Raw genomic sequence first — 15,195 nt, forward strand, 5'->3', positions numbered from 1 at the left:
CATTGGATCTAGTTCAGTATTACAGCGAACCATGGAAAAAAAAAACAACAATAACAAATCCATGAAGTACAATTCAGTCTCTCTATTCGACCTACATTCAATGTATGTGAATTCAACTCTCTTTGCGTCGTATACGAAACAAAGCGATGGCCCCTCAGGCTTTGGACTAACTAGCCTGATCCTCAGACTGCCCAGGTCTCTCGTGTCACGCACTCTTCTCCCTTTCCCGACGGGAAAGGCATGCAGGTTCTTATGACTTGAAAATTTCTCGCTTGCCTATTTTTCCTCCAGCGTTTAAGGTAAGCCGGAATGGCACATACAGAAATCCGAGTTTAGCCTAAGGACATGTACATGTACTCATAAAAGCTATAATTGTGACAGCCAAGTCTTCGAATTCTTTTTTCCAATGAGTTCGCGCTTTTTCAGTTCAGATTAAATATAAAACAAGTAAGCACTTGAATTTGGTTGATGTTAGGGGTACTGACGAAGGTGAATGCTAAAAAGGCTGCTTTTCATTGAACTAAAAGAAAAATACTTGCATTACTCAAAGATGTAGGCTTCGAAACCAACGAACTAAATTAATCTCTTTCTAAACTGTGCAATAATATCACATCACGCTGTAACCTTTTCTCTGGCCGCTTTTTACATGTAAAAGAAAAAAATCAAGCAAACAACTTTTATAAATTTGAAAACTAACCTCCAATAGTTAAAACTTAACGCCGGTGTTTTAAACCTTAATACACGAACAACTACAATGACTTACAGTGAGCAAATCAGATGATAACAAACCGGAAAAGCTACCGTCTGAAGTCAATTATTTTCTTAGGTAAATATTAATTTCTCAGTTTTGATTTAAAATGACAAATGTGCTTTGGTTGCATAGTTCCAGTGAATTGCCATTCCGCAGCAATGCAACTGTGAAATGCTCTTTGGACTTATCTATTGCGTGTATGCATGCTTATGTAGCTATTTCGTAGATCACCGATTTCATTGATAGTTGGTGCTTTCCATGACAAGGGCACTGATATCATTTTTATAAATTTACAAACGCTTGCCAGTGTACTAAGCAACCAAAAAGAGCCTGTAACGATCCGTGTGCTGTCAGAGTTTGACACCATTTACCCTTTGAGTCTTGCATCGATGTCCACTCTTCACTCTGTATGCAGGTGAACTCTTCTGCCTTAGGTTTCTTTGCATGCAGATACAGCCAAGTGTACATCTCGTCTTGTCTTCATGGTTATCGTGACGAGGCGTCCAGTCTGTTTGCTGCTCTTCTTTTTTGCCTTTTAGTGATTCTATTTTCCTCACTAAACATGCCAGGTGTCCTCTAACTGTTAACGTCTTTTCGATCAGAGCGGTATAATGATTCCTAAGATAGCAACGCAAGTTTTCCTTTCAGCTCTTTGATCTGATCTACGAAGTTGATTAATGTTACCCATGCCTAAATATTCTTCAGTTTTGTGTTTTGTTTGTGAAAGTTTGCTTCTTTTCGCTTCTTAATTTCTCAGAATCCGACGATCTTGTTTATGTGAGTCCGGGCATTGACTACTTTGTTTTCGTGTACTGATCGCAGCCTGCAGCCATTGTGAGATGCGAGTAATTTAGAAAGTTTAGTTTCTAAATGGTAGACCTTTTACGCTTTCCACGAAAACGTCATCAACTGAATTCAGATCTTGTCATCCACACGCTGGAGATGAAAACGGTTTTGTCTTTGTACAGAAGAATTTGAAGATAAATGATGGCTGACAGAACACTCAAAATGAATTGACTCATGACCGTAAGGGTGATATTGTCCAAAACCAAGTTTTCATCAATGCTCATAAACTGAGAAAGTTTGTGCTTGAACACAGATAAGGTCTTAGCACATCAATGACGTCAGGTACAAATTCAATGCCAAATCACCGCCTTCTTTATTGGGATTAAATGTTCCTCTGCATTTTGGACACTCGGCATTCAGGGCATGCCCAGAATATTCCACCACCTTTGATTCGGCATGGCACAAGGGACACTTGTATTTGGCCTCCTGCAGTCCTTTGAGTGATTTCATCAAATTGCCAGCAACTTTAGCTCCACTCTTCTTATAAGCTTCCTTCTCGTCTTTACTCAAGTCATTCAAAGTCCAGTAGACATCGAAAAACTCTAGCCCAAGGACATCTGAATTCTGAACTCTAAAGAACCCGCTATCAGCCCAGTCATCTCCCCACGAATTCATCAAACGCAAACTCTCAGCATCGTAACTTGTAAGGACAACTGCATGTCCACCAGGGTCACTTGTTGAGCCCGTCTTTGAATTGAGGTACGATTTTGTGAGGATTCCCTTCCCTTTCTCTTGATAGAATTGACTGAATTGATGCCACTGGGCTCCTGTCAGGTAGAATCTTGCAACCACTGGTCTTTTCTCGGTAATCGCCTTCTTGGCACCATTAGTATCAACCCTTTCACATTGCAGACGATATTCTGGACACACCTCCCTCAGGACTTTGATAGTGGAAGCTCCTTTTTCCCCATATTTATTTATCAACTTTCTTCTCAACTCAAAGAAATCCGGATACCCACCATCTCTTCCTACAATGCGTGTCATGGCAAGGTGCATCACGGCTGCAGAGGCATTTGCATAACAGGTACCCCCATGCTTTTGTTTCGGATTAAATCCATTATTTGCCTTATTGATGTAGACATTTAGATCAACGTCTGAAAGTACATCGGAGAGAGCATCTTGACTGAGGACAGCGCGCTTAGTCATGTCACAAACATCTTTGATGACATCTGGATGATTCACTTGAAAGAAGAGTTTGGTTTCATTATTATTGATGTCTATCTTCCATCCCTTTTTCACAAACAATGTGCGTGGTATTTCCTGAGTTTTGATGACGGAACTTATTCCGAACATGAACTTGGCTGGCTTCTCCCAACTTTCGTCCAGAATGCTGTACAAGTGACGAGGATCGGATAGCCCTTCATGAGTTATAAAACAGCTTACAATGGTGACACCCAAATCGCACAACGCTTGAAGTGGAGGATCGTGTCCATCAGCTGGCTCACCATCTGAGAGAATGAATAGAATTTTCTTGTGATTTTTAAATTCTGGATGGGAAAACAGCTCCTTTGAATGCCGCATAGCTCTGATTAGTGGCGTTCCTCCATAAATGTAGGGTTCAACAGTTTCCATCAACTCATTAACCCGTTCGTCAGTTACTTCTTCATCACCAACACTGTCATGCAGTATTTCGGACGCACTTTGAACACTCATAATTTCCGCTTTGTTTACAGGCACTATAAGTTTCGCTTTCAATTCCTTCATAAGTTGATTTCCTTTCTCTATTACTTCTCTAACTGAAGCCTCTGTTGCCCATTCTTGAGCCATCTGACTTATAACTGAAGCCCTTGTTGCCAATTCTTGAGCCATCTGACTTATAACTGAACCCTCTCTTGCCAATTCTTGAGCCATCTGACTTACACGACCCACCGTGAAATTTGCGCCTTCAACGATGAGGCTACCTGGTCTTATCACGATTTCACGGCATTCTCGTGGTAGGATGTCGTAAACAAACCTTCTGGTAAACTCAGAATTTCGTGGCAAGTAGTATAGCATCGCAGCAGCAGTGGTATCATCAACGACTTTGAGCAACAAGTTCATTTGTGCCCAATTACGAACTCTCGGTGCTCCATTCGCTGTCAGAATGTCCAAAACTTCATTAATATTTTGTCTCTTCTCCTTTGACTTTATGGCTTCAATAGCTGATTGCTCCTTGTTTGCTTGACGAAGAGTTCTGAGCAAATCAAAGACCTCAGAATCCAAAGGACTTCCAAAAGCCAAAGCAAAGGTCTGATTTGAAGATGACACATCATGCTTGATTAGTTCGTCTACCACTCTGAATATAGACCTCGCCCAAGTTACATTGTCTCCTTCCACCTTGCCGCCAACAGTATTCCGCATGGAGCCGGACACGTCCACCAGAATGCCCATCAATATGCTTTCTGTATTCGTTTGAACAAAAAATGCAAAAATAATTATAACCAACGGGAAATGTTATCACTATCTCTACTAAGAATGTAAGGCAACGATTGCCTTAAATTCTTGGTAGAAATAGAAGCAAATAAATCGTTATTTTTAAAAAATCACGATTTTTTTTTGTAATTTGTAAACATGTTTCAAAAGGTATAGATAGCAGCAGCAAAATAGACAGTCGTAGAGACACTACAACTTTCTTTAATTTACCAAACATGTTTCGACGGTACATCGGTCATCGTCAGTGTTACGAAGTTTGAAATCATCGTTAAATTTAGGTAGTGCGCGATGTTACAAAGTTCGTTGCATTGCGTGACAATATTACATACTTAAAAGTAACATAAGGAACATAAGGGGACTATAGGGAGGGAGTCAGGTTTATGTGTTTAACCTGTTGATTGAGGCTGGGTTTCTCCCATTTAATGTACATGAAACCTATAAGGCGCAGATTCCAGGATTCTGAAACAATCATATGTACAGAATGTTCGACAAGACTCAGAACTCGGCAGATGCTTTTATACGAGCGAAGACCTGTCGGAAAACAGATGCTCACGCACTCGTGTGAAGAATTGTCGGCTGGTTCACCAACATGACCAGCATTAAAACTTGCACATGAAAATTTATAAACCTCACAAACATGTTTCAATGTTACAAACATTTAACAATTAGACCCGTGGCCCTTGAGAGTGAAGGCTCTAATAGCGCTTTGCACTAATGACGTCATGAAATTATAGACCCCCAAGTGACTCATACAAACAAAGTTCAGTCTGTAACAGGAGCACATGAGTAGGAGCTTGCCTCTCCCATGCAAGTCCTATGAGTCAACCTTTGCTCGTATCTTTCTATTTTTAGAACGCCACGAGTTCTTCGGCTCTGCACACACTGTTTAGAATGGCCAATCAGAATAAAGTTATTGTAGAACAAAGACAAAAATACCAAAAACAATGTACTCAAATTGTGCAAATTGATGTAAATTGTTGTAAATGTGAGTATGTGAGTTTCCTACTGAAGGATTAGTTCTAAGAATAGAAAGATACGCGCAAAGGTTGACTCAAGGATATAATGCATTGGGAGGCTCCTAGTCATGGGCTCCTGGTCTGTAAGAGTCACAAGAGAAATGAGGCATAATATTCGCTTCAATGTTTTCCGTTTTAAGCGACGTCGACCGTTTTCTTGGCTCAGTTCTCGAGAGAGAACCAGAACAATACAGAATTGAGAAGCAGAACGGTGTTTAAAGTGTAGGAGGTTGAAATTGACGGGCAAACGTGACCACCTTTTTAAACGAGTGAGGGGCTGTATAACGTCATGTAAACGGGTGTTTCTAAAACGAAGACCTAAGACCTAAGACCCTATGATCTAAAACGAAGACCCACTGATCTAAAACGAAGACCCACTGATCTAAAACGAAGACCCTGTGATCTAAAACGAAGACCCACTGATCTAAAACGAAGACCCTGTGATCTAAAACGAGGACCCTGTGATCTAAAACGAAGACCTTACGATCTAAAACGAAGGCCCACCTCAAAAATGTCAGAACGATGCCAAGCAGCTTATGGCTGGTCAGACGACATTGTGTGTTTGTAGGATTTGTGGGAACAGTGGAACATCTGAATGTGGTCTCTGAGTGCGTGTGCTCGAAACTCCCCACAACTAATGATATAGCGATGTTTCTTGTGACGTCACCCTTTGTTACTATTGTACAGTAATATTCCAGCCAGAACCTAATTATCATTTTAACAGGTTCCAGCAAAGCAGACAAATATTATTGGTGGAGAAAATTCTGATCGTTTGGGTAAAACCTAGAAAAATGGACCACCTCGAAAGGTAGTCCTTTCATTTAAAAAAAATTCCACTGAGACTGGCCGCACCATTTGCTTTCTCACCCAAGCAAGCTGTTGTTAAGACAAATGGTAAACGCCCTCTGTCATACGTACATCATTAACATGACTAAAAGTGGATGGCAGGCGCTCAATAGTACTTCTCTTATTGTTGTCATTATTAAAGAAAACGCTGTCATCAGAAAGGAGACGGGAATGATGATCATAATGATAACGACGACGTTTTTGTTATTATTCCCTTTCTTCCTTCTGATGATACAATGTACCGTCACAGATAGCTTTTTCTTCATAGCAGCTGGGGGTGCATGTGGTCTTTTTCCGAGTTAAAAGACATGTATCTAAAACTATCTACCATTCGTTTAAACATGAAATATCGGGAAACATACCCTGCTGAGAACAGGCCATAGCGTGCGGTATCGTCTTTTCTTTAAAAACTCTCAAATTGGTGACCTGTGGATTTAAGTCAAGCACAAAAAAACTTAATGATTGCCTCGAGTGCATTATAATGCCAGTGAAAAATATCCGCGTTTGTCGTCTGAAAACTTGGGTTTAAAAGTCGTTTTTAAGCACTCCGAAATTATACCGTTCTTCATGACGTCTCGTTATTGCAGCTGAGAATTGCGTTTGCTTTTTGTTGTTGTTTTCCTCGAATTTTAAAGAAAAGGGAATTTGAAAATTTTAGTTTTGTGTGAATAGTACTTACCCCCGCTTTTAGCCATAAACAGTTTGCCTGATCCATGCAGATGAAAAGATCTATATCTTCAGGCTTGTTTACGGATATAATCGAAACCGAAACTTGCGCGTAAAGGAATTTTGCTTGACTTGATATTTTCCTAAGACAAGTCGGGATCCACTTGTTGGAACTACCATCATCAATCGTTCATTTAAATCGTAATTCAAATGAGCTCAGCGCACAAGAAAACAAAATTTCTGAGAACCTTGCAAGTGATGTATTCTTAGGACACTGAAATGATTTAAAAACATCTGAACCTGTGCAAATGTTACTCATAAAAAGTCAAGACTGGCAAAAAAGGAGACAGATTTTTAAACTATGTATGCTGTAAACATGCGGATAATTCCGTCGATTCTGCAAGTTTTCATTTGCAATGCGGATACTCGTTGGAAATTTCTAGACAACATAAACTCTAAAACACAGGTGGGCCTGTTAGTATCTTTATTTTGTTTGGCTTATATGATTTCATAGAGACTTCCAAAATATCGGAGTCCTTACCGTTTTGTTCCTTTTAACTTCCAGTCCGTGTGAAAAAGCCTAGCAAAAGTTCCGTCCGCCCAAGTTTGAAACCCCTTGAACCTCTGTGAGTTAAGCTACATTCGCAGCATATTTGTATAAGGCTCTAGTTAGAGGAAAAGCAAAATAAACTGGAACAAAGGGAGTTAAATAAGCACTTCTGTTATGCAATTTTTTGTGTGAATCGAGAAATGTCATTAGCCATTTCCAAGAAATTATATTGGTGAAATCCCTTCTATCACCACCTGCATGGAGTAGATTCTCAGAAAAGACGGACGTTGTAATGTCGGTCATTTCATTTACTCAGAAATTGAATAAAAGGTCTTCATCTCTTTTTTTTTTGCGAATCCGAAAGAACACGAGCTTACAAGTCGAAGGAAAACTGAGTCTTTATTTTACACCTCAGAATCAAAGAATCAAACAGACGAAACCGTTGTCTAGTAACTGTTTTCGTTGCAATTATGCATGAAGAGGAAAGATTGTCAAAATGACCGCAAAAAAATAGCTAAACTTGCGTGTTTATTATTGATTGAGTTGACATTTTCCTGAGAATGCTAAGGGTCTTTTTCTTACGGGAATAGGAAAATACTGCTGAGGACTCAAAGGAAGTTGTTTCCGTAGCAATCTTAGGAAAATGTAAACTCAAGGAAAATACCCAAAAATAAACATGCAAGTTTCGCTATCAATGCAAGAAAGACAAGCATTGACTGCTTAATTAAATCTATTTGCAATGCATACAGGGGCGGATCCAGGATTTTTCTTAGGAGGGGATGCATCATGCACTAAGGAATGAGATAGCTGACTGGTTACGTTTTTTTTTTTGCAGAATACCAGTTGTATGACGTTTTTTTTTTTTGCAGAATACAAGTTGTATTAGAAACTAAAGCCGCATGGAGGGGTGGTGCGCACCCTCTGTACACTCCCCCTACATCCGCCCCTAGCATGGGAAAATACTTCTGAGGACTCAAAGGTTATGTGTACTTGGAACGTAAAAGTTGAAAGAACGCAACCCCTCCAACGAGTGAACACGTGTTAAGGTCCGTTATACTAGCTGTATCGAAGCTGTTCTCGGGGCAATTTAAAACATATGAATGCATTCTCGTCGGCTCATAATTCTTTAAGTGTTTTCAAGCGATATGAACGTTGTGTTATAGAGGCATTGTAAATAAATTGTGTCAGATAGTATCGTCGTTTCATTGTGCCTTCACTCCATGATCTCACATAACCAGACTAATGATCCTTACGGTTTTGTACCTTAAAGCAAAAACGCCGAGTCCGTGTCCGAGGGCGTCGCGTCCGGAGAAATTTTAAACTATCCAAAGCTTTGTGAGCTTGTAAAAATGAGCTTCTGCTTGCAGTTTATTCAAAATCAGCTGATATCAAGGCTGAGGATTAGGAACAGAGGAAATCGAATGATCGATTTTGTAAAACACATGATGTCACTGGCCATGGTTGTCACCTTCCCATTTCTCCCTTCTTGGTTTTTCCCTTTCCTTATTTTCATGTCGTTTTCTGAACATAACTAATTTTCAGGAAACAAAAGAAGTAATGTGTTTAATTTAGAAACATATTCTCATTTTCTTGGAAATTCGTTCTTTCTTGGAATAAGAAAGCACACAACATCATGAGTCACGGAAAGATTAATGTTCGTTATTAATTTTACTCGAAGTTTAAAGGAGAGGGAATTTTAAAATTTTAGTTTCATGCGAAAGGTGCTTCCCCCGCCATTACCATTAGCCATAAACAGTTTGCCTGATCAACAACTGTCTTTCTTATTATGTACGCAGATGAAAAGATCGATATCTTCAGGCCTGTTTAGGGATATAATCGAAACCGAAACTTGCACGTAAAAACAATTAAATCCTGCAGGATTCATTTATCGGCACTACCAACATCACTTGTTCAATGAAATCGTAATTCAAATGAGTTCGCAATGCACAAGAAAACAAAATTCTGAGACCCTTCAGTTGCAAGTGGTGTGTTCTTAGGACACAAAACCATCTGAACCTGTATTAATGTTTATACTTTTAAAAGACAATATTACCGAAAATTAAGCTATAAGGTTCAGTCTTAATCTTGATCGCCGAAACTTTAGCATACCCATTCTGCAAACTGGCAAGTTTACCTTAGTGTCTAAACGCGATAAATAATGTAGCGTTGGAAATTTCTAGACAACGTTGGTGGGCCAGCCAGTATCGTTCCTTCCGTATGCCCTATGTGATCTCAAATAGACTGTTAAATTATATATGTTTACCGTTTTGTTCCTTCAAATTCCAGTCCGCGTGAAAACGCCTAGCAATGGCTCCATCCGCACAAACTTTGTGATCTCAAAATGAGTTACTTTCGATATGCAGGGTGTCTTTAAATACAGCTCCATATTTGGACTAAGCAAAATAAACGAAACAAAGGAAGCCCTTTTGTGATGCAACTTTAGAGTGAATCGAGAAATCTCATTGGCCATTTCTTAGTCGGGATTTTATTCGCTCAGCCGTTCTCTGTGTGGTCACGCAACGGTCCTCCACACTGCGTAGGAGCCTACATGCCTGGAGTAAATCATTTCTCAGAAAAAGAGCGACGTTCAGTTAACATTTCAATTCTTTTAATTTTCTTAGAAAATGTGTAAAGGCCCTTCGTCCTTTTTTATTCAAATTCGTACGAACATGAGCTTACATGTCAAAGAAAAATTCTTAGTTTTTCTGCTCATGGTTAGCGGTAAGGGACTACAGTTTAGGATCTAGTCTTAAAACAATGGCCTGTGACCTGTTTTGTACCTGCCGCAAATAATTTAATATTTGCAGTTGTGAATCGTATGCGTAAGCTATGAACTCCGGGCTTTTCCATTTTACAGGAAGTTTTTGGTCTGCTTGCGGCCATAAACTTGGCCTTTGCCGATAATTTATCGGCGCTGCGATAAATTTGATGATTTGACAAATTTTAATCCGATCCTTTCGCACATCTTCGTTACTACTGTCGGTGCAGATTTTCAAAAGATGCGCGACCACTTAATTTTCCCCGTTACTTTACACTGAAATATCATTCACAAATTTACGCGGCAATTTTCGCTGGATACATTTATAACTTTCGTTCGAGTTTTGACCCTAGCCATGAAAAAGGTTCGTAGTTGCAGTTTATTTCAGCTTATGTTTGTTGACAATTCTCGTTGATTCCATTGGCTGGTTATTTGGCACAATGCAAATGACAAGATGTCACATTCCGACGGGCGGAATTCAAACTGAAGGGTGGCGTGCAAGCAGGCCATTTTTTTCCCGTCCCAATCCTCTCGCAGCTGCAAAAAGCATGGTCGCAGGCTATGTGATGGTCTTTTGTTTTATTTAGACAAGTAATATTAATAGTAATTTGTAAAGAAAACGAATATTTAATGTTTGGATGCCCTTTAAAAGGTAGAACTTTTGAATAAAATTCCTTATTAAATTCTCAACCTCGGATAATGCATTTCGCGTGCTCTGATTGGTTCACTCAATCTCGGTTATCAGCTCATATACCTTAGTTTGACCTTATATGGTATATGATTGCGCTAATTGTCGCTAAGCTAAAAACGTTTTCGCCGGAAAGCGAAATTTCTCTGTGAATAAAGCCAAAAAAGAAAAAAAATTATTTTGTAGAAACTTTGATCAATTCCGAGGTTTAGAAGTACGCGAAATGGCAAGAAATGTTTTTGTGATGAGCCTACGTCTGTCTGACCACAAGGTATTACACAACATCGCATCTTCATCAAGTTTTTTCGATTTCGCTCGGATTTTCTCTCTGTTTTTCGCGCCTATTTCGTACTTCCAAATTTTTGGAGCTTAAAAAATTTAATAAAACAATTATTCCATTCGCGCTTGTTGGATATGAGACTGGTTATAGCCAACTCGGCGCTACGCGCCTCGTTGGCTATTTACCATCTCATATCCAACGCGCGCTCATGGAATAATTGTTAAATAATCGGGCGAGAGCGAGTCAGAATCACGTCCGATTTTTCGCCTGCCAAGATCGTCTTCCTAAGAAAGTTATTCGGTTAAACGAGGCCGTTCCAGTTTCAACTGAACATAACAATAATTGGGCAGTGAACCTCTTCCCAGTTAAGGTGATTCCCTAGTATTGCACTGCGCATCCTGTTCTGCGCATAACACAGTGTAAGCCCCGTTCGTATTCAGGCATGGCTAAGAGGCTTTATGGTCAAATTTCATGGCTCTTTGTCTCACAAGTCTCAACGGATATTTCTAAACAAAACAATGTTTAAATTTAACCATAAAGACTCGTACCAATGTGTGAATATTGATATATCGAACGTGGCCAAAAACATTTCAAAATGCCGACCTTTCGTGAGGGAAAGCTCGCTAGAAAGAAGAATGGCCGTTTTCAGAGCACAGCAGTAAAGAGCAAAACAAGAAACGTTTTGGACTCTCACAAAACAAAAAGTCGAGTGATAGCCTTGATAATGCTAAAGAAGATTTAAGTCCGACTGTGAAAGTGAAACCGCGCTATCGGGGAGACGTGTTGTCGAGGGGTCGAGCTTGGTTTGCTTTCTGTTTTCTCCTAAACGAGGCTGGTGACCTATCTTTTTTTTGGCATAATCTGTGGATTTAAGTCAAGCACAAAAAAACTTAATGATTGCCTCGAGTGCATTATAATGCCAGTGAAAAATATCCGCGTTTGTCGTCTGAAAACTTGGGTTTAAAAGTCGTTTTTAAGCACTCCGAAATTATACCGTTCTTCATGACGTCTCGTTATTGCAGCTGAGAATTGCGTTTGCTTTTTGTTGTTGTTTTCCTCGAATTTTAAAGAAAAGGGAATTTGAAAATTTTAGTTTTGTGTGAATAGTACTTACCCCCGCTTTTAGCCATAAACAGTTTGCCTGATCCATGCAGATGAAAAGATCTATATCTTCAGGCTTGTTTACGGATATAATCGAAACCGAAACTTGCGCGTAAAGGAATTTTGCTTGACTTGATATTTTCCTAAGACAAGTCGGGATCCACTTGTTGGAACTACCATCATCAATCGTTCATTTAAATCGTAATTCAAATGAGCTCAGCGCACAAGAAAACAAAATTTCTGAGAACCTTGCAAGTGATGTATTCTTAGGACACTGAAATGATTTAAAAACATCTGAACCTGTGCAAATGTTACTCATAAAAAGTCAAGACTGGCAAAAAAGGAGACAGATTTTTAAACTATGTATGCTGTAAACATGCGGATAATTCCGTCGATTCTGCAAGTTTTCATTTGCAATGCGGATACTCGTTGGAAATTTCTAGACAACATAAACTCTAAAACACAGGTGGGCCTGTTAGTATCTTTATTTTGTTTGGCTTATATGATTTCATAGAGACTTCCAAAATATCGGAGTCCTTACCGTTTTGTTCCTTTTAACTTCCAGTCCGTGTGAAAAAGCCTAGCAAAAGTTCCGTCCGCCCAAGTTTGAAACCCCTTGAACCTCTGTGAGTTAAGCTACATTCGCAGCATATTTGTATAAGGCTCTAGTTAGAGGAAAAGCAAAATAAACTGGAACAAAGGGAGTTAAATAAGCACTTCTGTTATGCAATTTTTTGTGTGAATCGAGAAATGTCATTAGCCATTTCCAAGAAATTATATTGGTGAAATCCCTTCTATCACCACCTGCATGGAGTAGATTCTCAGAAAAGACGGACGTTGTAATGTCGGTCATTTCATTTACTCAGAAATTGAATAAAAGGTCTTCATCTCTTTTTTTTTTTGCGAATCCGAAAGAACACGAGCTTACAAGTCGAAGGAAAACTGAGTCTTTATTTTACACCTCAGAATCAAAGAATCAAACAGACGAAACCGTTGTCTAGTAACTGTTTTCGTTGCAATTATGCATGAAGAGGAAAGATTGTCAAAATGACCGCAAAAAAATAGCTAAACTTGCGTGTTTATTATTGATTGAGTTGACATTTTCCTGAGAATGCTAAGGGTCTTTTTCTTACGGGAATAGGAAAATACTGCTGAGGACTCAAAGGAAGTTGTTTCCGTAGCAATCTTAGGAAAATGTAAACTCAAGGAAAATACCCAAAAATAAACATGCAAGTTTCGCTATCAATGCAAGAAAGACAAGCATTGACTGCTTAATTAAATCTATTTGCAATGCATACAGGGGCGGATCCAGGATTTTTCTTAGGAGGGGATGCATCATGCACTAAGGAATGAGATAGCTGACTGGTTACGTTTTTTTTTTTGCAGAATACCAGTTGTATGACGTTTTTTTTTTTTGCAGAATACAAGTTGTATTAGAAACTAAAGCCGCATGGAGGGGTGGTGCGCACCCTCTGTACACTCCCCCTACATCCGCCCCTAGCATGGGAAAATACTTCTGAGGACTCAAAGGTTATGTGTACTTGGAACGTAAAAGTTGAAAGAACGCAACCCCTCCAACGAGTGAACACGTGTTAAGGTCCGTTATACTAGCTGTATCGAAGCTGTTCTCGGGGCAATTTAAAACATATGAATGCATTCTCGTCGGCTCATAATTCTTTAAGTGTTTTCAAGCGATATGAACGTTGTGTTATAGAGGCATTGTAAATAAATTGTGTCAGATAGTATCGTCGTTTCATTGTGCCTTCACTCCATGATCTCACATAACCAGACTAATGATCCTTACGGTTTTGTACCTTAAAGCAAAAACGCCGAGTCCGTGTCCGAGGGCGTCGCGTCCGGAGAAATTTTAAACTATCCAAAGCTTTGTGAGCTTGTAAAAATGAGCTTCTGCTTGCAGTTTATTCAAAATCAGCTGATATCAAGGCTGAGGATTAGGAACAGAGGAAATCGAATGATCGATTTTGTAAAACACATGATGTCACTGGCCATGGTTGTCACCTTCCCATTTCTCCCTTCTTGGTTTTTCCCTTTCCTTATTTTCATGTCGTTTTCTGAACATAACTAATTTTCAGGAAACAAAAGAAGTAATGTGTTTAATTTAGAAACATATTCTCATTTTCTTGGAAATTCGTTCTTTCTTGGAATAAGAAAGCACACAACATCATGAGTCACGGAAAGATTAATGTTCGTTATTAATTTTACTCGAAGTTTAAAGGAGAGGGAATTTTAAAATTTTAGTTTCATGCGAAAGGTGCTTCCCCCGCCATTACCATTAGCCATAAACAGTTTGCCTGATCAACAACTGTCTTTCTTATTATGTACGCAGATGAAAAGATCGATATCTTCAGGCCTGTTTAGGGATATAATCGAAACCGAAACTTGCACGTAAAAACAATTAAATCCTGCAGGATTCATTTATCGGCACTACCAACATCACTTGTTCAATGAAATCGTAATTCAAATGAGTTCGCAATGCACAAGAAAACAAAATTCTGAGACCCTTCAGTTGCAAGTGGTGTGTTCTTAGGACACAAAACCATCTGAACCTGTATTAATGTTTATACTTTTAAAAGACAATATTACCGAAAATTAAGCTATAAGGTTCAGTCTTAATCTTGATCGCCGAAACTTTAGCATACCCATTCTGCAAACTGGCAAGTTTACCTTAGTGTCTAAACGCGATAAATAATGTAGCGTTGGAAATTTCTAGACAACGTTGGTGGGCCAGCCAGTATCGTTCCTTCCGTATGCCCTATGTGATCTCAAATAGACTGTTAAATTATATATGTTTACCGTTTTGTTCCTTCAAATTCCAGTCCGCGTGAAAACGCCTAGCAATGGCTCCATCCGCACAAACTTTGTGATCTCAAAATGAGTTACTTTCGATATGCAGGGTGTCTTTAAATACAGCTCCATATTTGGACTAAGCAAAATAAACGAAACAAAGGAAGCCCTTTTGTGATGCAACTTTAGAGTGAATCGAGAAATCTCATTGGCCATTTCTTAGTCGGGATTTTATTCGCTCAGCCGTTCTCTGTGTGGTCACGCAACGGTCCTCCACACTGCGTAGGAGCCTACATGCCTGGAGTAAATCATTTCTCAGAAAAAGAGCGACGTTCAGTTAACATTTCAATTCTTTTAATTTTCTTAGAAAATGTGTAAAGGCCCTTCGTCCTTTTTTATTCAAATTCGTACGAACATGAGCTTACATGTCAAAGAAAATTCTTAGTTTTTCTGCTCATGGTTAGCGGTAAGGGACT

General features: G+C 39.3%; 1 protein-coding gene and 1 long non-coding RNA gene across 6 annotated transcripts in view; both read right to left on the bottom strand.

The window, feature by feature from the left end:
* Positions 1 to 9,416, bottom strand: part of LOC137975095 (uncharacterized) — an 11,405-nt gene extending 1,989 nt beyond the window's left edge. The window contains exons 1-5 of one of the 4 annotated variants that reach the window (XM_068822148.1): positions 9,351 to 9,416; positions 8,351 to 8,481; positions 7,079 to 7,202; positions 6,234 to 6,297; positions 1 to 3,978 (exon numbers count right to left, since the gene is read on the bottom strand). The exon at positions 1 to 3,978 is cut by the window's left edge and continues 1,989 nt beyond it. In XM_068822148.1, coding sequence (XP_068678249.1) covers positions 1,859 to 3,978; positions 6,234 to 6,252 — 2,139 coding nt within the window. In that variant the 5' untranslated portion in view covers positions 6,253 to 6,297; positions 7,079 to 7,202; positions 8,351 to 8,481; positions 9,351 to 9,416 and the 3' untranslated portion in view covers positions 1 to 1,858. Of the gene's footprint in view, positions 3,979 to 6,233; positions 6,298 to 7,078; positions 7,299 to 8,350; positions 8,482 to 9,350 lie in introns of those variants that run through there. The other 3 variants (XM_068822149.1, XM_068822151.1, XM_068822150.1) reach the window with 3 other exon arrangements.
* A 3,037-nt stretch (positions 9,417 to 12,453) lies between these two features.
* On the bottom strand, positions 12,454 to 14,785 carry LOC137977564 (uncharacterized). Of its 2 annotated transcripts, none has more exons than XR_011117844.1 (3): positions 14,729 to 14,785; positions 13,729 to 13,859; positions 12,454 to 12,538 (listed from the first exon to the last, which is right to left on the bottom strand). It is a non-coding gene; the product is annotated as an uncharacterized lncRNA (long non-coding RNA). The 2 variants fall into 2 exon arrangements; XR_011117843.1 differs by having other exon boundaries at positions 12,462 to 12,579.
* Between the last annotated feature and the right edge of the window lie 410 nt (positions 14,786 to 15,195).

This window comes from Montipora foliosa, chromosome 11, assembly GCF_036669935.1.
Source record: "Montipora foliosa isolate CH-2021 chromosome 11, ASM3666993v2, whole genome shotgun sequence".
Lineage (NCBI taxonomy): Eukaryota > Metazoa > Cnidaria > Anthozoa > Scleractinia > Acroporidae > Montipora > Montipora foliosa.